The 25774-nt window shown below is 30.8% G+C and overlaps 2 protein-coding genes across 3 annotated transcripts in view; both read left to right on the top strand.

Annotated features, from left to right (window-relative positions):
- LOC124353706 (probable chitinase 10) overlaps positions 1-21823 on the top strand; it is a 476771-nt gene extending 454948 nt beyond the window's left edge. The window contains exons 1-5 of one of the 2 annotated variants that reach the window (XM_046803677.1): positions 15119-15239; positions 18360-18542; positions 19416-19598; positions 20060-20242; positions 21275-21823. In XM_046803677.1, the coding sequence (XP_046659633.1) occupies positions 15183-15239; positions 18360-18542; positions 19416-19598; positions 20060-20242; positions 21275-21337 (669 nt within the window). In that variant the 5' untranslated portion in view covers positions 15119-15182 and the 3' untranslated portion in view covers positions 21338-21823. Of the gene's footprint in view, positions 1-15118; positions 15240-18359; positions 18543-19415; positions 19599-20059; positions 20243-21274 lie in introns of those variants that run through there. The other variant, XM_046803678.1, reaches the window with a different exon arrangement.
- On the top strand, positions 1421-8945 carry LOC124353704. The gene is made up of 2 exons (XM_046803675.1): positions 1421-1543; positions 7363-8945. Exons 1-2 carry the CDS (start codon positions 1505-1507, stop codon positions 8764-8766), a joined length of 1443 nt encoding a protein of 480 aa, XP_046659631.1. The 5' UTR covers positions 1421-1504; the 3' UTR covers positions 8767-8945.
- Positions 21824-25774: the final 3951 nt, after the last annotated feature.

A 25774-nucleotide genomic window follows, 5' to 3' on the forward strand; every position in this document is an offset into this window, starting at 1 on the left:
TTTGTTAATATTGCAGAAAATATAAAATTACTGTTTTTAATTTCCTCTTGCATATTAAAACCTATGTGCCCAATTATATTTCTCTAGCTTAACGAGTTTAATAGATAATATTTTGTATGAAAAATACAAAATGGTGGCTAGCAGCTAAACAACACATTTCTCGACCTACGTATATTTAACTTTTTTGTTTGACATTATGAGTACTATCAGTTGCAGAAGTTTGTAGGATCCTTTTAGGTACATTCTGTGTATATAATATTAGTTTTATTTATCAAGTGTTAAAAGGTAAATAAATACTGTTTAGTCTAAATAACAAAGAGTAAAATTACACAAAATAAAGGTACGGTAACTTAGTAAAACTCATGGGAAAATAATAATATTTTTTCATGTTATAAGTTTTTATTAAATGTATCCGTGCAATTCTTTGTGGGATTACTATTCTTAAAAGTGTGTTCGTACACAAATCATTACAGTTACATTATTAAATATCATCCCGTTTACGTGGTGCCCCTGGAATTTCTGATGATGGTAATTAATGATTGAATACATCAAATCCACTCGGTTAGTGCTCTGAAGTAGAAGGGTGAATATTCTCTGAGTAAGCTGTAAATCGACAATAACTCCTGTTGCAAGTTTTAGTGTAGAAAAAGCTTTTATTTGAGTATTCTTTACCAGAAAAAGTAGCTGAGTATCAGAATGACCAGTTTCAGACCATGGCTTTATCTAAAAAATTTGATATAGCCTATAGTGTCACTATAGTGTACGTACTTTCGTCATGTACGATCATTAGTTGTTGGATTTTGGAAACAAAGGGAGTAAAGTTTGTAACAATTGTGGAACAAAAACCTCAGCTACCTAGTGACATCATCTCAATGGTTTACCGGGACAGCTACAAGAAATATATGTTAAACGTATCAAGATCTTAATTACATTTAAACACATAAACCAATATTCAAAACTTTTATTTTTGTGAAGCCTTTCGATAGCAAGGCTATCTTAGTCAAACACATCACATAATTGGATGTTTTAAATATTGGTTTATATGTTTTAAATGTAATTTAGTTAACAGTAGCCAATACAAGCTCCTTCAACGCATCAATAGCTGTTGAGTAAGGTATTCCGTTCTAATAATCCTGGAACCACACATATTTCAAAAGTTGAGGAATCAAGAGCGAGTTGTAATTAAGATACCAACGTTCTTGCTATTATTAATTTACTCTCTCAACGTAATTAATCATCTTGTTTGTATCTATTTATGGTGGTAACACTGTAAAATATTTGAGTAATGCTGCAATCAATCAATGATTCGATAATGATACAATAAGATTTTACAGTCAAATGAAACAGTTAGATTTACCTACGCTTCTTATCACTCATATGCTCCCTGCTTTATCACCTGGACGTGAGAATGTCCACAATATCCTACCTTGGTACCTTGGTACCGTCTAGCTCAGTCTGTCTCCTTTAGTTGAAAGAAACTCTACAGTTGTTACCATCTGCAATCATGGTGAAACTCTTCCTTTGCTTGATCATCCTTACTCTGGTAATATATTAATATATAAATTAACTCTCAAATTTTTTTAAATACGCCCTCTCGGTACACCATTTCTTCTCTTTTTCATTTAATATTATTAGTGTTTATTTAACATTATATGTATTACTCTGTAGAGATGGGGGACTACTAATTCTTAATTTGTTATAAAATCAATTCATATTAACAGCCATTACTAATAATTAAAATAGTTCTGTAATATTTTTCATTAATACTAAATTGACCAAACATTAATTTTTATATAATTTTAATCAAATCAAAAAGTATTTTCTTTCAAAAGAAAGTTAAATTTCATTATTTGCATGAAAATAAAAACATTGCGTAATTTATATAAATATATATGTGTGTATAATAAACCAGCTTAGTATGAAATATTTTCACATAGGTATTAAGGCTTGTACTTAAGAAAAAGTCTACTTATTGCATCTATTTGCCTGAATGTAATATTTTTATTAAAGATTGCCCACCTATATACAGTTAGATAGAACAAATTATGATATTATAAGACACTTTACAGAAGATCATAAAGTAATCTTTAATGGTAGGAGAGAGAAAACTGGTCTATACAATACCAAGAAGGGGGTAACGCAATTAAATACAAAAAATTGCTAATTTACAAGATAAGTTTCATTATTTATGTATAATTAATTTATGTTGGAACACTAAATTAATAAAGCAGTATTCACTTCTGAGTAATTTTTTCATTATATATATACAAAAATAAAAATAACAGTATATCAAACTTTGATTATACACAAGATTTATTTTGACATAAGCCTTATCTTTTACAGCTTGAAGCTTAAGATTTTTATATTCTTCCACACGTCATGTCTAACATGGTTTCTTCTTTTCTTGATACTGTTTTTTTTGTTATAGATATCATGAAAATATTTAAGTATATTTAAAATTAGACTTTTCATCAACGAATCTATAATATGTGTTATTAGGTTATAATATAAACCTAAAAATACTCCTTAGGTAGATTATTGCAATTAGAATAAACTACCATTCACAGACATAGTTGTAAGTTGAATGAACTAATTAGAAATAGTAAATACTTTTCTCAGAATATAATAAAAATACGTATCTTCCAAGGTTGTTGTATAACAGTGTGTAGATACTTGCTATCTGCATTACACTACTGATCAAGCACTATAACAACATAATACTAATACAACTGTAAATTTGTTTTAGCTGAATTTGTCAACAGCTGTTCAATTAAATTTTGATTTTTGAACGTAAATAATACAAATTTTATGAATTCCAAATGTTATGAATATACCTGGCAACTTTTCCAATCTTTCTCATCATATAAACATTCTTTGGATTTTAAAAATATTTAGCAAAAAAATAACCTAATTTTCCAGCTGTTCTCGAGATTAACGTGTAGCAACATATTTGGTGATTTATCTTTATATATAACATGACATTAAGTTCTTCAAAACGTTATGATTTAGCTGGCAAACATATCATATATTTTTATTTCAACAAAAATTAATTATTTTGTTACTGACTGTGTGAGAGCGTTACACTGGGACGAAATGAAACCATCTACAAAAGTTTGTTTAGTTTTTCCGTAACTCCAAAGATTACACTGTGTACATTTGTATAACTCTTCTTAGTGACAATGTCTCATACAAGCATTACATGGATGGTCCTGGTTTCAAGTCTTACTGTCGAAAATTACACAAATAAAATAATACGTGAGAGAATCCCCTGCTAATTATGAAGACATGTTAATACAAACGTGTATCTTTAATACGATTATTGGACACTAGTATTTAAGTTTTAAGGATTAAGAAAAATTCTTAATTGTGCTAAATTGTTTTAGCCTATCACAGCTATTTGTTTCATTACTAACATATTACCCGAGGTTAATTTATCTTCTTTACTAAACTTAGCAATAAATGTTTACAAGTAAGGAGAGCGCCACATCACGTACCCTGTACGATAGTTTTCACTGAGGTTACATACAAGATTGAAAGTCTCTAACTTATTTCATTATACTACATGGGTTATTATGCTACGCGAAAAATTTCATATGATTGTACTTAGTTAGTTTGAAAATTTGTTTATACAGTGAATTTCTCAATTGTCATCCTGTTTTCCGGTAAGATCAAGGAAAATTTTCACCAACGCTCAGCCCGATCCTATAGAGCTACAAAAGTGTATATCATGATCGAACTCGTTGTTCATTATATAGGAATTGAAGTTCATGAAAAAGTTTAAAGTTCAGTTCGTTTTAGACATATCGTTCATATAGACAGACAGGCAGAAATGCAATAGGCTTTAAGAACGCTCTCATCCAAGAATAAGTTTGTGATAGTTATTTTCCTTTTTTAAGTTTCTTTGCATCCTTAATGGTTATGCAATCATGTAAAATGATGAAAGTAAGTCAATAATAAATTTTATTACTCATAAAGATGCCACGTTTAACATTTACTAGCTTATTATATTAAATAGTAAAAAGTACTTTAAGCAGTACACAAAGTGTTAAAAAGGTGTGGTCATTATTTACAAGAGGGGATATTATTATTCCCTCACTATTCTGTAACAAAATAATTATAGTTCTGCAGAGATCCTTATAACTAGAATTTGCTTCATAGTATTACTAGTTGTTAATAAGTTGGAATTGTTTATTATTGATATTGCAATAACTTTTCAGCCCTTATTTACTTTTTTATTGGTAAGAATTTGCTTCATAGTATTACTAGTTGTTAATAAGTTGGAATTGTTTATTATTGATATTGCAATAACTTTTCAGCCCTTATTTACTTTTTATCGGTAAGAATTTGCTTCATAGTATTACTAGTTGTTAATAAGTTTTAATTGTTTATTATTGATATTGCAATAACTTTTCAGCCCTTATTTACTTTTTTATCGGTAATTCTTTTATTTGCAATATTAAGAAAAAAACTATATTAATTGTGTTATTAAACACACAATTTTCACTAAGTGTTATGCGAGAAGTAATTATCACGAGTTAATACGAATTACTTAATGAAAATGTTCATGTTTCATACAATCGTTCAATAATTGTTAGAATAACTACTACTATCCAATTATTTTTCGTTTAAATCATTGTTTTTTTTTTCGCCAGCTATTGTTTTGATTAATTATAAGATGAAACTTCACTCTGTATGACCACGAAATTTTTCTAGCAATTAAATATTATATTTAAGGATTTATTGGCATGTATGAAAAATACATCCTCCAATTTTCATATTTGGTAAAACTAAATAATTTTTCATCTCTATGCACTAATTCAAAATGGTACGTAAACTTTACGTTAAATTTAAAAAGGCCGTATGTAAAATAATCAATACATGAAATTTATGGGATTGCAAATATTTGTGGAAAACTTGTATAAAATATTTATATATTTCTATATTTACTTTGTAAACTGTTTATGTTTTTCATAAAACATTTTTAATTTAAGACATGCTTAAGAATTGTATTGAAATAATGTGTATTGCAGTTACGTATTTGTGAAATAACATAACAAAATATTCATACTTTCAAAGAAGTCAGAGAGAGAATTTTGCGTTCAGTTACGCCGTAGTGCGTTTACTTTGAATTTTAAGGAATGTCTCAGACTTTGAATAAAATAAAGTATTTTAATCTGTGATATTCTGAAGGCAAATTACTTTTTTTTCTTTATCATGTTTTGCTATATATTCTTTATGTTTTTATTTACCATGTTCGTATGACTGTTTAATTGTTGCCTCGTAATCTACTTTCGATATGAGTGCTAAAAATTCCTAGCACGTGTGTTAATACAAGAACTGAAACAGGTATTTTATTGTCATTTTATTTCCTGACCTGCATGATCAGTGTAAACATATAATTATTCACATTCTGAAAGCATACGTGTAGAAAAGCATCTTTAAATACACTTCACACCTTATACGAATAGCGAAGCTGAATTGAAGACAAGATTCTTGTTCAGGAGTCAAATATACGTGGAAATTCTTACAGAATACGTTGTGACGATTTGTGACGCAGACTACTTTGTATATAAATGTACTAAAATATTATATAACAGAATTGCTTAAAAATGTGTAATTTTTTCAAAGTACATTGATTTCTCTTATTGGTCATTCACAATAAAACATAAAACATTTGAGTAGTTTTAAGTATGGAACAGCTGTTGGAACCTGGTCCATTACTTACAGAAAGTATTGATTGTGGTTTTCGGAAGAAATATTAGTTCATATTGAGGTAAACATACGTAGGCCTTTCTATTTCGTAGTCTCAACCATAAAGTTTGAGTTTACTAACCAAGATCTTTCAGTTGAATTCAGAGAATGAGTTCTTGACTTGTACGTTTACACCCATATAAACATTGTCACTGGATGTATATATCAGTGAAGGATTTATTATCAAATGAAAAGGTGTTCTGTATTCAATGCATTCACTCAATGTTCCTTTATACCTTCAACACTGAAAGAAACATATTTTGAACTCTAAACCCCAAGTGCACTTTAAAAAATAAAAACATTGAGTGTGATGATACTTTATCTGAACAGTACTGTATGGACAAGTATGTTGAAATATCAACAGGTTTAAAGTTTCAAACAATGTTGAGATATGAAATCATTCTCACTAAGTCTTGAATTTAGTTCAAGTTACGTAAAATACTAATGATGTGCCATTAAAAGATTTATAGTACGTTTAAATATTTGTTATTATAATTTTTTCTGAAGATACATTAATTATATAATTTAGTTTATAAATGAATACGCCGAACATTTCTTCTTTATGTGATAAATATTAATAGCGGATACTGATAAAATATTATTCAGATTGAATAATTTAGATCTCATTAGAATTAAGAACCAAGAGCTAAACCACGAATTCCCACAAGTGGGATTGCCACTTTTCATGGTTCTGTTAACATATTTCGGTAATCATTTGGTAGCACTAAAACTTGAAATATATGTTACCAGCGAAGTACAACAGTTTGAAGTACAAAGAAATGTTAGAGTAGAAATAACGTGAGGTTATTCTACATAAGCTCTATGTAGACCATTAAAAGATTTACGTTTCCATCTAACCTATAGATATTACGATGAAACACCACAAACTATTTTCTTTTTTCTTAATTTGCTGGCATACTTCCTTTATATAGCTGATCCTGATGTAGATATTCCCTCAGCTAGTACCAACGATCATTTCTGATAAAAGCATGATTATTGAGATTTGAGACAAATACTACTTTGCTTAATCTTTCACATTAACGGTGGATTGATTGAAAGAATGACAGGTTTGCAATAATTTACTATCGTTAATAAAACAAAGAGAAAGCACTACGTTTCGAGTATTGGAAGCTAACTTCTTCTTCAGTTGTTGATAATCCTTGAGACATATTATAGTGAAAAATATACAGAAATAAGACTTTCCATATTTTTTTTTGTTAATTTTTTATTGTCCCTGAACTGTACGCATATGTGTTTTTCTGTGTATTGCTATGATTTGTTCCTACTAAAGTCTCCATGTACTCTCAAATTTATTCTTGCAGTTTTTTTATGCAGAAGTCTTCCCGTTGATGACTATGAGTTATATGAGTAATTTAAAACATTTATTACGGTTTTTATGTTTCTTGGAATACTTAACCTTGTGGCAAGTTTTTTGACACGGAAGAAAAGAACAAAGTGAAATCCTCGAAACTTAGTGTTATATTTTTGTAGCTATACAGTGATAAACATTTTATCTTTCATTTATCCATATATATTTTCAGTTGTAATGACTGATACGTTTTAGTTAAACTAATCATTATTCTATTAAAAAAATCCTTTTTAATTTTTCAGATGTCAGAAGTAATTGCATCGAAACCCTCTCTGAATTCATACGGGTCACATTCTGGCAGGAACTACTTAGCAATCAGAGAAAGAAGAGAGGTCACAGAGTCGCATCAGAATACAGCAGCAGCTGTCCACGCGTTGGAGGAACCGGCAACAGACGTAGAAGACAGAAGAGAGGTCACAGAGTCGCATCAGAATACAGCAGCAGCTGACCACCCGATGGAGGAACAGGAAGCAGACGTAGAAGATAGAAAAGAGGTCATAGAGTCGCATCAGAATACAGCCGCAGCTGTCCACATGTTTGATGAACTTTTAGTATTAGAAGACAGAAGAGAGGTCACAGAGCCGAATCAGAATACAGCAGTAGCTGCTAACCCTTTAGAAGAGGTAGCAGAGATAGACATAACAGATGAAGGTGAAGGTGAAGAATTCATTCATTCTATTGGACAAAAAAATACTAACATGACATACGGAATTAACCATGGTGAGCCTTTAATGAACAGTAACGAAACTATTCTGAGCAATATTTTTAAACCCTATTTTTCTAATAATAGTGAAGACTTAATCGAAAGACCTTACCCCCGTCTTTATGAAATACCAGCTATAATATTAATACGTCTTCAAGAATTTAAGAAACAAATCAACGATTACCTTGAAATGAGAGAAAAGTTTGCAAACACATCCGACATAAATAAATTATTCTTGGAGAAAGAAAGTTTATTTGAAGAGTTGAATACCACATCAGAGTACAAATCTTCACCGGAAATAGTGTTGCCTGACAGCAATCCTTTACCAAAATATTCCTCAGAAATGGATTTTTCACATGACCACATCAATAGAAACGTTGGTGATTTAAATACAAAGGCAGAAGAAACTCCCATGTTCATTGGAGGTCAATGGTATTTTCCAAATAACGATACTGCTTCACCAACAAACTTGACACAGGAAGAAAGTGTTCCAAAACAACTTCTATTGTCTTCTGCCAGCTCACATGTGCTAGATCCTTCAACCGTAGAAGATGCAGGACATTCTGTTGAGATCCTTTCAGAAGATATAATATTTAGTTCAGCTGAGCTACCAATAGATCATCACTCTGTAGCAGACTCCTTGGTTACTGAAGACATTGAAAGTGATCTCTCTGTTATAAAACAAGATAAACTCGAAGATTCGGCCTTTGGTGATATAGTGTCCTCAGATGATAAAGTGCTGTCCTCTGAATTGATATCATCGGATGACGATTCAACGTTTGATGACTCCATGGTAGCTCCTGATGTACAGCCTGTACAAAGTGGAATGAACTCTTCTGAGAAAACATTAATTGTTGAAACAACTTTTGATGTTAAATCCTTTCCAGACACGTATGTAGTTGAGCCTCAGAAAGAATCTGATTTAATTTCAGCAGATTTGTAAGTGATTACTAAGTGCGAGTCAAATATTTTTTAAATCTTTCACAGCCAATAACCTTAAAATTACATTACTCGGGTTAATATGGCAATATAAAATGTTTAGAACATGATGTAAATGTAACTATTCTATTCCATCTTAATAAGTTATAAACCAATTACTTCCAATTAATAAAACGTGCAATAAAAATCTTGTCTTGGATTATTTAATTGCACGGCCAAATAAAATGAAATACACATAAGATTTGAAAATAAGATTTCGCCTTATATTATATTTTTTTACAAAAACTATATGACTGTTTTGTCAAACAGTAACATATTTTTTCCCATGGGACTATTTAGGGTACACAATGGTATTAAGTGACAATGTAGTTTAAATATATATATATATATATATATATTATATATATATATATTATATATATATATATAATTTATTTATTTTCACACACTTTAGACTACATGTAATGTTAGAACTGCATGACTTATTTATTTGTCATACCTTGAAATTTATGTTTAAGTTGAGGACCCGTCACATTAGACGATGAACTCTGGGTGGCCAGGGTGTCAGCTCTTTCATTCCCAGTGGTTCATCCAAATTGACCATTACATATGAAATTGTCCACGAACGTAATTTCTGTGTGATGACCACCGAGTTTGAGATGGTACATATCACTCCGTAAAATTTAGCTGAGTATTAGTGATTAGTATTTATATTGGTCCTATAACTATGATGACATCGAGGAAATCTATTCTCTAAACCTACACTCATAAGAGATTAAATATGTAATATATTAATACATGTAGTCTAACACGACCACAACATTTTATGGCCACTTGAAAGCTTTATTATTTAAACACCGATATGAAACCCAATTTAATGAAAAATGTGAATGAATAATGTTCCATGATATCCCGAGAAAGATTTCACCTGCAGACTTGAAAATTTGCATCTTCATTTCTTCGCAGACAAGAATGAGTTCTTTGATGTTGCATTTCCAACTGTGTAATTGGTTAAATTTCGCTTAAACCACTATATAGATAAAAAAGTTTCTTTGTTATTTGCGGGGGGATGTAACATTTCATTTCAGTTTAATTTCCTGGTAATAATGAAAAAAATTATGGTTGCCTGTAAAGTCGGTTTTACGGGCGAAGATTTTACGTGACAACGTCTTTTTCTCGGTAGAATATTTATTGATATGAATATTATTAAATTGCACAATAGGAACAAGGAATTGAATGAAAATAAGAATTGCACAAATTTTAACTATAGAAATATATTTTGTTTACTAAAACATTGTACATAATTTGAAATTAATTAAAATTTGTTATTGTAAATGGTAAAGTTGAATAAAACATTTACTAAAATTGGAATTTGAAATTCTTGCCAAACACAGTTAAATTCTAACTCCGCGCGTGGTGATTGGTCGGTTTAGTTCGTTTGTTTGGTCGTACTGTTATGGCAGGTTAGAGGTTATAATTTGTTATTTTAAATGTTTGACTAGCAATACGCGCTGTTTCTTCTCAATCGACTGAATTACGATTGATTGCAGAGTGATTTAAACTAATAATTTACTTAACACTATCAACATTTGTCAATAGTATGACAACCTATAAACTCAGTTTCTCAACTTTTGTGTCAATCTAACAATTAATCAATCAATCATAGTTTACGATAATGAAATATCAGTGTACAATTATTTACCTTTATTGTTGTAGTTGTTGTAAATGACGAATCTAAGCACTCCACATTTTCACGAATAAACATAGTTATCTGCTTTATCCCGTGCGGCGGACACACAGTTATCTGCTTTATCCCGTGCGGATCCCGTGCGGCGGACCCACTGGACGGGCATCGTAACGTTACCGGGCGTTACACTTTTTCATGAGTGACTCCGAGCCGCAACCTAATTTAAGACGTTGTCACGTCAAAATCTGCCAATAATGAAATGAGCTATTGACTTGAAATTTTGGATTAAACCTGGGCGAAGCCTGTTACACGAATCGTGGTGAGATGAACTTCTACCTTGTAGCATGGAAGTAGAAGATCCGATCATGATAATTAATTGTAGATTAATACTTACGTGTCACTTTACAGCGATATTCTGCAACACTTACACACAACAGTTATAGTTTACTATAACTTACTATGATTAATAGACCATACGAAAATGTTACGAACAGTACATCTTTACAATATAGTATAACATTAAAAATTATTAAATTGCGTCTTACAACATTTATTCAAGTTATTTATATAAATTGTCCACTCATAATAACCAAAATTCATTTTAAGGAACACTTTGTACATATAAATAATTCCAGTGAATCCCGAAAGTTATTTCTTGAGGTAAAATCTATATTATAAAAATATATTTAACAAAATTTCCAAGATCTTTTGAGAAACAAACATTGAACATTTAGGTTTAATGGAACACTATTGAACATAACTGGTCGTTGTTTAGTATAGGGAAGTATTTAGTTTTGTAAGCTCTCAAAATATTTGAGTTAATAGAAACCACCTCTGAGAATGTTGATTGTTCTACAAAACAACGTAAATTATATTTTTTTCTTGACAATAAAAGGGTATATTGTCGCTTAAAATCTTAAACGTGCCGTTTTGCACAAGTTACTGTTACCTAAAATTTCAAATATATTACAAATTAGATTGGTTTATACTTCTTTTGCCAATATTCAAGCTATTCAAGAAATATAATTTATAAAAAGTTATTAGTTTAAAGTCATAAAAAAAGTTTAAATATCCGATTAAATATCGTAACAACTTAAGTAAATTTAAAAAGTGTAGGTTATTAAATACTTCAATCCGTCTCCTTTATTCAGGCATGGAATCAAGTGTCCCCTGGCATTGATTGGTTCAGCACCGACTGTATACAGTCTCGAAATGCTCTTAAAATGTATCCTGATGTAACATCTATTTATTCCTGTGTCACTAAGCTTAGTAAGAGTTTTATTTAAAACTGGAAATCTTTAGCGTATGTCATCTCTTTTTTACAACAAACTGTTTCTTCATTCTGCTATGCTCGAATCTCCTGGAACACCAACAGAGACCGAGAGTATCAGAATAAATATTTCAGATCTTAATTTAAGTCTTCAAATCTGCATTCTGTCATCTTCGTTCGACAATACAAGACGATTAAATGTGACATGTACACAAAAGTATCTCTTAATATACTAACATGACTATTAAATTAAGGAAACATGATTGTTTCGGACATTCTGTGGAATAACAAATCACTAAAACTACGTTTCGAGATCTGCAATGTGATCTCTTCTTCAGGAGGACAGCTAACCTAACCAATGATAAAATCTACGTTAAAATAATTAAAATGATACCGGAGGGTTGTGACACGCATAAGTCAGGAATCACAACAAACGTGTGGTCACAGGAATCGCAACTCCATGTAGATTAACTGATAAACAAGCATTTAATAATAACACTAATTATTATAACTAAATTACAGAACGCAGGTCACAATAGGTCTGCACCTAACACATAGAACTAATCAGAAGCCAATAGTAAATGGCGATCGTCATGGCTGAAACATAATGGCGGCCAAAAAAGGAGGCCTTTTTTTATTATTGGTTCATTATAGATGAACTTCTTAAAACCATACTGGGACTTTGCATTGTTTTATTATAAATCACTAGACTATTTGATATTTTAGGCTTCTTTGTTAGTTAATTTTTCAAAATTGGCAACCAAAGCAGCCTAATTTCGACATATAGTTGACTTATCAGTTTGTTGGCCAATTTAATGTATGAAGCCTTGGTTACATGTCTTCATAAAAAAATTTCCCGATGTCTTATGGTGGTTTTATCTCAGTTCATATGGTGGTCTTCGGACCAACAATTATGTGTATTTCTTACTTTTCTGGAAGAGACCACATGTGAATCCTTCAAAATTCTTCGATCGTCAAATCAAACTTCAAACAAAGTATTGAATTAAAAGTTTATTTGTTGTTCTTAGAAAAAGTAATAGGATTACATGCATAATATATGTACATTTATTATAATAGCACAGCATTTTAATATGGTATTATAAGTGTAACATGGCCTCTAACATATACTGTAACATCTACAACTCAACCTACCCCGCAGCTCCTCGACATATATTCAGCAGTAGCTCCGATAGAGGTATCATCCTGAGTGCAAACGCATATACATGTAAATATTGGAGTGAGGCTAGGATACACCTACCGGGATACTCCTGTAACTGAGATCGAGGAGATGTTTGGACTACAACCTCTTCATGACAGAAGAAAATGTACTGATCTCGTCTTCCTGCACAAACTTGTCAGCGGATTGCTGGACTGTCCCTCACTTCTGTCAGACATTAATATCCTGATACCTAGAGGCACTAGATCGAGGTCTGTTTTTCTCAGAAGATATCAACCTACAAATTACGCTGCTCACCATGGAATTAATAGACTTCTGCGTTTGGGGAGCCAAGCTACCCATATTTACTTCTTCGCCGATACTGTGCACGCCGTGCGAAGGAAGTTATGCAGCAAACCATGATTGGGTAGTAGTTTTGCATGAATATCCACCCTCACAATCAAACACTTACCCACATACCCACCTAAACGCACGCACACACACACACACACACACACACACGCACGCACACACACACACACACACACACACACTGTCACATTACACCTCATCTTCAGTGTTCAAAATTGTTATTATTTATCTGTTTGTTATTCTGTTACATATACTTCTATCATTTTTATACTGTTACATACGTATTTTTCTCATTGTTACATTCTAATATATCTATATCGTTGCAAGTTTTTATATATTTATCTCACTGTTAAGTTATTATTATCATAATTGTTACATTGTTCTGTCTCTCTTTACTAGTTTCTCCTGCATTATTTGTTATGATTGCTATGTATTGTTATTAATTATTGCATAATGTCTTCCTTGCGTTATCTGTTATCATTACTAGTTTTGCTATGTTATTGGATTGTTGTTACCACAGTTATTAGTCATTGTATGCCATATTGATTAGTTTATCCTTAGTTAAGTCAACTCATGTATAAATTGTGGAACCGTTGGAAATAAATAAATAAATATTGCGCATGTACTCTTAAAACAGAGGAAATAACTTCTGCTTGTTGAAAATCATTGTATGTTAGCTACTGGATAGTACAGTTTTTATTTATTGTTATGGTTTTGCGGACGAAAATGGTCTAGGTTTGTATCTACGTATGAGTAGAAGTTCTATATAAATTATATAGACCAAAAAAACCTTTTATCTCTTAAAACAATGATAAAAATTTTAGGTTAGAAATATCAAAGTCTTGGTTGTATTTCAAATTTCATGAGGCATAATACAATTTTATTGAATGTTTTCAGATACCTTTAGCTTGGCTACAGATTTTTTTTCTAATTAAATCTGAATATCATCATATTCAAGTCAACCTATAATTTACTACAACAGAAGGTTAGTTTAAATCTTAATATCTTCATGCTATATATATATCTGCATTTGTAAATCTCTAGGTCTTAGTCCTGGGCAACTCGAGAGATGTCTAGAAGTGGAAAACCACTAATTACTTACGTCGAAATATTGGTGTGCAAGGGTAGATCGATTAGTCTACTCTATTGCGGAGGATGACTGTTATAGTTTGTGTAGCTCCCTAAGCGTTAAAGGCAGTTGCTAGCTTGGACATAGGAATAAAAGTAAAAATAAAGATGTCTTATTATACCAGGGGAAGTTAGGGCTAAGAAGCCCTCTCTAACACTTTACCTGGGGACCAACTTCTTAAAGGTGACTTCCGAATCACCACCAATGGCCGAACAGGCGGGCTATTTGCAAGGACAGGATCGTTCAGCGGTCACCCATCCAAGCAGCAACCACACTCGACGTTGCTTCATCCGGTTATCTTGCGATAACCGTTGTAACCGCTACACAGCTCCATTGGTCTATCAGGCCTACTTTTTCCAGCTAGCCTCGACTTCTTCCAAGTTCACATGATAGAGATATAGTGCCCTCTCTACCTCCTCGTAGTTATTAAAAAGGCAGCTCCTACCCCCAAACTTACCTATACTAAATATATGTACTCGTGATGCAAGCCCAAAGGTCTCTTTTTGGATTAAGAGCTATGAGACGTTTCTTGGCATAAAATGAAAAAGAAAACTGTAAATCTTATCAAAGTATATAAAAGTATTATTGGTAATAATGGTCCACATCGTGACAAATATAATCAGTAAAAAACATGCTGGTACTATAAAAATGCCTTTACAAAAAGTTTTTACAGTCGTGGCCACACGATTTTTCAGGCTTTTACAACATACTTATACTTATCTACGGCTTCAAGGCTAACGGGATCACGCAGCTTGTGCTTTAAAAGGAACAACGCCTCTGTTACCGATAGTTGCAAAGTATTTTCGATGTTGTCTCACAGTGCTCCAAAGATGTTCTTCCGGCTTCTACTCTTCACCATATCAGTAAGTATGTAGCTTTCATGTCGGCAGATTCACTATCACATTGAAGATATACATTATCGTCAATTTTCATACATGTTGGCAACGCACTCTGGTGTGCTAAAACAAACTATTATATTAAGTAGTTATATTTATATAACAATTCTTTAAAAAATTACATAAAAATAATTGTGTGTTTCGTATATTATTATACGTCTATGTCTTGTTTCCAGAACGTTTCTAATGGCTTTCAACTTCTAGAACTCTTCGGCTTCTTTCAGCTCCCAAGCTGTGGAAGCTTTGAACTTTAGGGAAATTTAAGGCTTTATAGGCTACTAGACATCTTAGCTTAACCCTTAACATAATTCAGCTTCTAAAAATAACAAATTACATATACACGTTTTGTGTAATAAAATCTCTCGACTTTTGAACATCTGGAGATTCATGTTCTTTGGGGTTGGGAACATTCTATTTTACCGTCCATTTTATTTAATTGAATATAATGCTATGTATAAAAAAATTGAAATACACATATAACCATATGAATATTCACATCAATCCTGATGCGAATAATATATTCGTAACACTTTAATAAAATAAACTTCCCTTATATAGAACGAAAATTAACATTTGCAACTGAAAACAAATACTATTCTACTAAATACTTTAAACTTGGCGTCTTTAAAGAAAAATATACTTTTACATGGTTATAAAGCTATTCCAAAAATTAAAAATTTAATGTGCTTGAAACAATTAATTAGTGATACGCACTCCGGACCCATCGGTTACATAGAATAGAAATAATAAAGTAATAAATTTTAAGTAATAGAAATTGATAAACAAAATTCTTTCTCATGATTTATTTAATATTACAATTGTTTGTACTGTTAATGCCATTTAGTATCCGTCATATAAGGAAATATCATACAAAAACTATGTACCCAGAATTGAATATTTATTAAATATAAAAATTTGTATTTGTTTTAAACGAAAATGTTTTAATAATTTATTTCAAAAATATTATCATGGCTCCTTAAAACTGTTCTTAGAGATTATAATGAGAAATAGACAAAAATAAAAGTTAATATAAACTTTGTAATATAGCTTTATAAATCTATAAACAATTTCTATCCTACTGAGCCATGCTTGTCTTTAGTTCTTCCTATTCATTCATGTTTTATTTTTCTTTCTTACCCTTTTCTGTATGGGACATTTTTTACAGTTATTTTCAAGTACTAAATAAAACTATAGTATTTTCAAGTATTAATAAATTTTAGGGCCATAATTTTTTATACAAAAAATCACTTGGCGTTTACAAAACTGTATCTTCCCACTATATTAATTATCTGATGCTTTGGTTTTAAGAATTCCATTCATGTTTTATTTTTCTTTCTTACCCTTTTCTGCATGGGGCATGTTTTCCAGTTATTTTCAAGTACTAAATAAAATTATAGTTTTTCCGAGTATTAAAAACTTTTAGAGCCATAATTTTGGATACAAAAAATCACTTGACGTTTACAAAACTGTATCTTCACACTATATTAATTATCTGATGCTTTGGTTTTAAGAATTTAATTCATGTTTTATTTTTCTTTCTTACCCTTTTCTGCATGGGACATGTTTTCCAGTTATTTTCAAGTACTAAATAAAATTATAGTTTTTCCGAGTATTAAAAACTTTTAGAGCCATAATTTTGGATACAAAAAATCACTTGACGTTTACAAAACTGTATCTTCACACTATATTAATTATCTGATGCTTTGGTTTTAAGAATTTAATTCATGTTTTATTTTTCTTTCTTACCCTTTTCTGCATGGGGCATGTTTCCAGTTATTTTCAAGTACTAAATAAAATTATAGTTTTTCCGAGTATTAAAAACTTTTAGAGCCATAATTTTGGATACAAAAAATCACTTGACGTTTACAAAACTGTATCTTCACACTATATTAATTATCTGATGCTTTGGTTTTAAGAATTTAATTCATGTTTTATTTTTCTTTCTTACCCTTTTCTGCATGGGGCATGTTTTCCAGTTATTTTCAAGTACTAAATAAAATTATAGTTTTTCCGAGTATTAAAAACTTTTAGAGCCATAATTTTGGATACAAAAAATCACTTGACGTTTACAAAACTGTATCTTCACACTATATTAATTATCTGATGCTTTGGTTTTAAGAATTTAATTCATGTTTTATTTTTCTTTCTTACCCTTTTCTGCATGGGGCATGTTTTCCAGTTATTTTCAAGTACTAAATAAAATTATAGTTTTTCCGAGTATTAAAAACTTTTAGAGCCATAATTTTGGATACAAAAAAATCACTTGACGTTTACAAAACTGTATCTTCACACTATATTAATTATCTGATGCTTTGGTTTTAAGAATTTAATTCATGTTTTATTTTTCTTTCTTACCCTTTTCTGCATGGGGCATGTTTTCCAGTTATTTTCAAGTACTAAATAAACTTATAGTTTTTTTCCGAGTATTAAAAACTTTTAGAGCCATAATTTTGGATACAAAAAATCACTTGACGTTTACAAAACTGTATCTTCACACTATATTAATTATCTGATGCTTTGGTTTTAAGAATTCCATTCATGTTTTATTTTTCTTTGTTACCCTTTTCTGCATGGGGCATGTTTTCCAGTTATTTTCAAGTACTAAATAAAATTATAGTTTTTCCGAGTATTAAAAACTTTTAGAGCCATAATTTTGGATACAAAAAATCACTTGACGTTTACAAAACTGTATCTTCACACTATATTAATTATCTGATGCTTTGGTTTTAAGAATTCCATTCATGTTTTATTTTTCTTTGTTACCCTTTTCTGCATGGGGCATGTTTTCCAGTTATTTTCAAGTACTAAATAAAATTATAGTTTTTCCGAGTATTAAAAACTTTTAAAGCCATAATTTTGGATACAAAAAATCACTTGACGTTTACAAAACTGTATCTTCACAATATATTAATTATCTGATGCTTTGGTTTTAAGAATACAAATTTACTCTGAAATATTTTGCTGTTCTTCCAACATTTATATATTTATGAACATTTGAGTTTACATTTTCTTTGAAGGTTTAATGCCAAAATGAGAGACAGTAAAGTGTAGGTATAGAATTTACTTTTTTTATTTTTGTATGTTTAGATTATGACAGCTGAATTATCTGAGATAAAATGCATTGACGGCGACTACAAACTATATCCATACGACTGTGCAAAGTTCATGCAGTGTGACCACGGCGGATGGGTAGTGAGAGATTGTGCTCCAGGAACCCACTGGAACCCTGCAATTGAAAAATGTGACTGGCCTTACAAAGTGGACTGTAAAGTAAGTTTGACGCTCCTTCAGGCATAACGAATTAAAACACTTTGTAAACACTTTATTAAAGTTTAAGAATATTTAATTTAAAAGCAATCAAAATGTTGTCATAGAAAGATGAGAAATAATGTTTTTAATTACTGTAAGATACAATATCCATTGTATATACTAATGCATTAATCATCAAACCAATGGCTTACAGATAACTTGGGAGAGTTATAAACTCAAGTTAACTTGCGTTGCTTCAGCTGTTCTCCTTTATAAAACTGTATTTATAAAATATAAAACATAAATTCCCTTCCTCCAAAATTATTAGGAACATTAGTCACAATGTAGAAGTAATTAATTTTCCGTTTTAATTTACAAGACAACTTGCCATTGTTGAATTACTGACATAGAAACTATTTTGCTCTTGAAAATCTTTTACTGTTATTTAATAGTGTACAAATTATTTAATACCTACTTTCTACTATTTAAACCCAACTGTTGCACAGCTTAGGCTCTAGAAAATATGACTATTTTAGAAACAATTACGTGCCAGTTACTCCTCTCTATTTTCAAAGCAATATTTGCATCGGGTTCCATTATTTATTTAAAATCCTTCACCGTCCTTTTCAATCCATACCGACAGAATGTTTATAAAGGCTTTCTAATTTTAGGAGATTACTGCCTTTTTAAAGTCTCCCGTCCCTTGGAACTCCTGACTTGTTCCATATCAGGTCAATAGGCTGCTCAAAAAGTAACAGATTCTTTGTAAGGAAGTATACTGTAATACTTCCGTAATACCTATAATTATTTATTTTCAGTGTAGGGTTAATCATTACTTTAGAGATAAGGAAGCGTAATAGTTGAGTTAAGTTTAATTAATTTGGTAATTTTTAGGCGGTTTCGGCTGATATATCAGAAACAAAATGCATGGACGGCCAATACGAACCTTATCCATTCGACTGTGCCAAATTCAAGCAGTGCGACCATGGGAGATGGTTAGTGAGAGATTGTGGTCCAGGAACCCACTGGAATCAAGCCATTAAAACCTGTGACTGGCCCTATAACGTTGACTGTACAGTAAGTCTCATGCACAATAATAACAATAATTATTAGATGAGGATTTCAGCATTTAAACCCAACTGTTGCACAGCTTAGGCTCTAGAAAATATGACTATTTTAGAAAGAATTATGTGCCAGTTACTCCTCTCTATTTTCAAAGCAATATTTGCATCTGGTTCCATTATTTATTTAAAATCCTTCACCGTCCTTTTCAATCCACACCGACAGAATGTTTATAAAGGCTTTCTTATTTTAGGAGATTACTGCCTTTTTAAAGTCTCCCGTCCCTTGGAACTCCTGACTTGTTCCATATCAGGTCAATAGGCTACTCAAAAAGTAACAGATTCTTTGTAAGGAAGTATACTGTAATACTTCCGTAATACCTATAATTATTTATTTTCAGTGTAGGGTTAATCATTACTTTAGAGATAAGGAAGCGTAATAGTTGAGTTAAGTTTGTTTAATTTGGTAATTTTTAGGCGGTTTCGGCTGATATATCAGAAACAAAATGCATGGACGGCCAATACGAACCTTATCCATTCGACTGTGCCAAATTCAAGCAGTGCGACCATGGGAGATGGTTAGTGAGAGATTGTGGTCCAGGAACCCACTGGAATCAAGCCATTAAAACCTGTGACTGGCCCTATAACGTTGACTGTACAGTAAGTCTCATGCACAATAATAACAATACTTATTAGATGAGGATTTCAGCATAGTCAAATAAAACGTTTATAACATGTTTATTGTGGAAAAAAGAACAATATTGCATAAATTCCGTCAGGAAATTTCTGTAACATTAAACGTTTAATCTAGCTACTATTGCGTACTCTTGATATAGTAGTGCAAGTATTAAAAAAATCTAGTCCAAGGGCATTCATCAAGCTTAAAAACTAACTTCAGGAACTTATTTACAATGTGTACACAATTTATATCACACAATATTAATTTTTATAGCTCCAATTAATTACCGGCTAGTTTGAAAGTATCTTTCAAGAACGTGTTATTAATTGGAAAATTACAGCACTTTCATGAAAGTTTTTCCTTATAAATTTCTAATCCACTTTCAATAAACTCATTAATCCATATTTCGAGTGGCTGGTGTCCGAGTGAAATTCCCAGCAATCTTGTGTAATCGTTTATAGATATACGTATGAACTTACTATTGCTCAATCGGACACTCTAAAAATTAACATAATATGAGCCTTTAAAAGTTGGGAAAACTACAACACTACAAAATATCATCAGAAATATTGATATATGTGTGTGTTTATAATACAGTCTCCTATTATTCAATCAATTAACACCAGTAATTTGACTTTCTCATAGACTATAGGAAAAACGAGTTTTTTCCTTAATTTGCCATAGTTGAGTGATGAAGATCTGAAATTTGATATCTCCTCCTCAAAAAAGCAGAAAAGATAGCTATGAACTGTAATAAATAGCTAACGAATAACTGTGCAGAGTCTGAGAACACATTTTTCTTTGTGAAATGTAATTATATATTTCATGAGTTTATGTTCATGAGCCTTTTTACAGAAGACAATTGTAACAAGAAAAACAAATATAGAAATTCTTCTAATTAAAAATATATTTGAACTAGGCAATAGAAACTAAATATGTCCTGAATTTACTGTATATATGTATCTTTAATTTACTATATAAAACTACTAACCAATTCGGTGCTTGTTTTTCAGCCTTTGAAAACCGAAGCCCCCTACACCACTGTTCGACCATATCCATGCATTGATATACGCTAGTAGTCTACTATCTAAACTTACAATACACGGTATTATTTTTTAAACGTTATAGACAATGGTTCAGGTAAAATAATAACAGATTTATACTCAAAAGCATAAATATTATAATATAGATTGCAAATAATAACGACAATATTTCGAAAAAAGATTATACTTATGTGTATAGAATGACATTTACATATATTTCGAAACAAAATATTAAGTTCAAACACAAATTATACAAATTCATGCTAAAAATTTGTAGGATGAGAATTATGAAAACAACATTGACAATAACAAAACTTAAAAAGAAATATAATTGATTTATTTCCTTTGTTCGGAATATCTATAATTAGTACATTATCATTTTCCAAACAAACTAAAGAATAAACAACTTAAATTATGGCGTCTAAGCAATCGTTTATACTATGTATTTTGTTGTGTAATCAAACTATTTTTGTGTGTACGGGAAGAACGTATAAATACAATAAAATTAATAATCAAGTATATGGTGATTGAATTAAATCCTTTGTCCCAGCTCAAATTTGACAAGACGCTTTTTCATAGAAAAACTCATGTTTATAAGTTTTACAACTTTTATAAATAAACTTCTACCAAAGGAAGGTTCTACATAAAATAAGTTACTCCTTTGTACACTACAGGTAATCTACAGCACGCAACGCTATATTGGATTTGTATCTTAATTTCAAATTTGTGTTGAAGGTGTATAACACTTTTCTTTTGGTATTTTACCAAGTGTGTATTTAAATGGTTTAATTTAGAAAAAATTCTAAAATCGGTTCTTCCAGATTTTTTAAAACTATTTATTCCCTATGAAAACCATAAAAAATTATTTGCAAGCCAACATGTAGAAAATTGCTTACTATGTGTTATTATACACTATTTTATCCTACTAATGAATTTGAGAAAGTTTCTGTTTACAAAAAACTATAAGAGTACTAAATAAATTGTTATACAACGTAGAGAGTCAGGTAGAAATATTTTTAAGTAGCTAAAAATTTACCGTACCTGATATTATATATATATATATATATATATATATATATATTATATATATATATATATATATATATATAAATTAGGACAGACTAGTATTAATAAAATATATTAACAAATTTCATGACTCCATAATCATAAATACAAGTTTTTTAACTTGTACTATTTAAACCTAGATAAGATTATTCTAAACTTTTTTTGGAAGTACAAAATTTATTTGCCTTGTTTCACACATCCAATCACACATAAGCCGCAAACCGAAAAAACACTGTCACCACAGGGTGTGTGTTTGTGTGTGTGTGTGTGTGTGTGTGTGTGTGTGTGTGTGTGTGTGTGTGTTTGTGTGCGTGCGTTTCACGAGTGTTTATAGATTATAAGTTAACTACTAAGTATACGTTCAAACTATGAGATAATACACAGTCATGTTAATCAAACATAAGTTTTACAATGCTCTCGGGGTGCCTCTGCCACCTCCAAACTATATTATTTCATCTCGCGGTGCAAATTAGAAAAGTTCAATGTGTCAAAACTTCATTAAGACCTTTCTTCCAGTTATTAAACATTACTCACTATCTCCCACTTATGTTCGTATATTACTTGGCGTTTTATTACTTGTATATCGAGTTTTATTATTACCCCTACCACCAAACACAATCGTTACTTTATTTGGTTTTGAAAGCAAATTTAGATTTAAAAATGTGAAGGAAAATAATTCAATGTGCATCCACTTATTTTAGGAAGTTTTGACGGATTATACTGGTGATAAAAATAACTATTAACTATAAAATACATCACATTATCAACGTAGATGGACTGTCTTACAATAATCTATTTTGGTTTCGAAAAATTGGTGTTACTAGTACTATACTGGAATGCTTAAATTGTACCCCAATATACCCTGCAATTTGACTTTAAGCCACGATAATTAAAGAAATTTCCTACAACACGATTCCTCGGGAATTAGTACACATTAAAGGTTGGGACACACATAACCGCACCGCGCCCGACACGTCAGTCGGCCATGTGTTGGCCGTCATACGGTGAAAGAATTGCAGCGCAGTTTTGCAACCTGCAAGTCCACACCTGTCCGCACCGACACCAGACCGTCGTGACCGCACCTTCACCGATATGTGGAGTTTGAATTTTGACGGGCACGGTGTGGTCTACGAGCGGCATCATATGTTGTTTACTGTTGCGTTCTTCTTTTTAAAACTATTTAAGTAGTCTACACGTTCTATATTATTGAATTATTTAGTATAGCCTACTAACTCTACATCCTGTGTTCGCGTAGAAAATCATATTTATTGATAAAAGTATTACATTTTCTTACCTTAGTGTAAACTAGTCATATTTTCTTATTGTGCATATTTTTTTATTACAACAAATTTGAAAACCATGTTGTACATTAAGTGATTTTAAACAACTAAATTCGAATTATGAAAAAATCTATAAACATTTTTCATTAATTAGAAAATAACAAGCACATTAATTAAGTAATTATTTACGCAAAAATCTATTTGTATTTGATGTATTGAAGTTACTTGATAAATTTATCCCGGTATTTTGTAATGGTCTTATTTAGTTTCTATGCCATTTTTATTTTTTTATTCTTTTCTCTTCAGTAAAGTAAAAATAAAAATATTTGATTTACAATAAGATTTTCAAGCAAGAAAAACCCATATTAAAAATAAATAATAATAATAATAAATAATTTATCTTCCCATAATAACAAACTGAATGTTACAAATATATATTATTGCCAGTGATTAATAATAAATAATACTATAACATAACGTATTTACAATAGCAGTAAATAACAAATACAAAAAAAAATTTTTTCTACTTACTTTATTTCTAATTTATGTACTTAGAGTAATAAAATATAAAAAGTAGGTTACATCCTTTTAGATTTTTCTTTCTTTTTTAACTAATAATTAGGCCAATAGATTTACAAAATAAGGGAAATTTAGTTACCCCGTAAGAGGCTGTGCCTGTGTTGGGGATACTATATACAAAACGGGTAAAAAATATAAATAGAGGAATCGAGCAAGAATAAAATGATAAAATTAGTTATTGTAGCTTATGTAGTAAATAATGTACTATTACGTTTCAAAGTTTAAATTTATTATAACTAGTGTGCTGTATTAAACAAAAAGGATTTATGCATGATTTACAATTCAAAATTAGGCTTTACACATGTAGCATTAAGTATTATACTATAAATAATTATTTTATAATGCTCTAACGAGTCTGTTCAAATATTATTAAAATTAGCAGACAAGACTAACCATACACTAATTTATTATCTTAAACATATACTCAATATCATTTTGACCGATCAACCATACTCTAATGTTTTTAGAAAATATATTTATGTTTCTACTATTTTTGACTAATTCTGGCAATAAATTATTTGTCCTCGGAGCTATAAAAGAAAAACATTTTGTAAAATCTGTTTTTTTTTTTTGTATTCTCCAGTATATATTTTACAAATATTTACTATGTTTTACAAATTATTATAAACGGGCTAGCAACATGGCAAACTCTCACACTATAGCTCTTAGGTTTAATACAAAAAACACCAAATATATTGTTTATAGTGTATTTGACCGAAATTCACTGCAATGAAACACAATGAAAAAGAATTATAGGGATAAAAAATATAACCAAGATAATGATATTTACAAATTTTACGTACTAGCTGATTGTAAAAAGCTTTACTGTATCATTGCAATGTTTTATTTACCACAGCGATTATTAAAAATAACATCAATTAAATTAACATTAATCTAAAGCAATACTTAATCTTCCGAATATTTTTTAAGTATCTGTCACTCCGAATTCAAAAGAAACATGCTCTAGTACAGTGAGATTGTTGCGATCGGACTGCATACGGACATGTGTGTCCTCTCGGTAACCGAGCTGAGCCCGCACCGATACTCGGCCGACTCACGTGTCGGGCACGTCGGGCACGGTGCAGTTATGTGTGTCCCAACCTTCACGTGTCGGGCACGGTGCGGTTATGTGTGTCCCAACCTGTAGATGTGCTCCTTTAGTTACTGCCACACATTCATTGTATTTTCTGAGAAGGTTAACGTGGTTATGAGCCGAGTACTAGATGAGATTATGTTTTTAAAATAGTTATGGATGAAACAAAATACTTGAAAATTCAATAAATATTTGCTTTAAAGTAACTTTTATCAAGTAAAAATAAGAGTCCTTTCTGGATGGTCTATTCCTTTAATTTGAACCTACAGAAAACACCGCTGTGTCTGTTACGAATTGTTAGGCTTTTGAATGTTCTCAAGCGGTACACCACCAACCACTAATGTCGAGTAATTTGGAATGGAAGGATACTAGTACGTGTAGTCGAGGAGGATGACTCCAGAAGAGGCTGGTTCTTCCTTTAGTGTTAAGGGATGTTGGTAGAACAGCCACGAG

The sequence above is a fragment of the Homalodisca vitripennis genome, chromosome 2, assembly GCF_021130785.1.
Source record: "Homalodisca vitripennis isolate AUS2020 chromosome 2, UT_GWSS_2.1, whole genome shotgun sequence".
NCBI lineage: Eukaryota > Metazoa > Arthropoda > Insecta > Hemiptera > Cicadellidae > Homalodisca > Homalodisca vitripennis.

What these genes read in the sequence shown, in the direction of transcription:
- LOC124353704 (XM_046803675.1), top strand. Translation starts at nt 1,505, where the DNA reads ATGGTGAAACTCTTCCTTTGCTTGATCATCCTTACTCTG. An exon ending in GCTTGATCATCCTTACTCTG is followed by an intron (nt 1,544 to 7,362) that starts GTAATATATTAA and finishes TTAATTTTTCAG; the next exon opens with ATGTCAGAAGTAATTGCATC.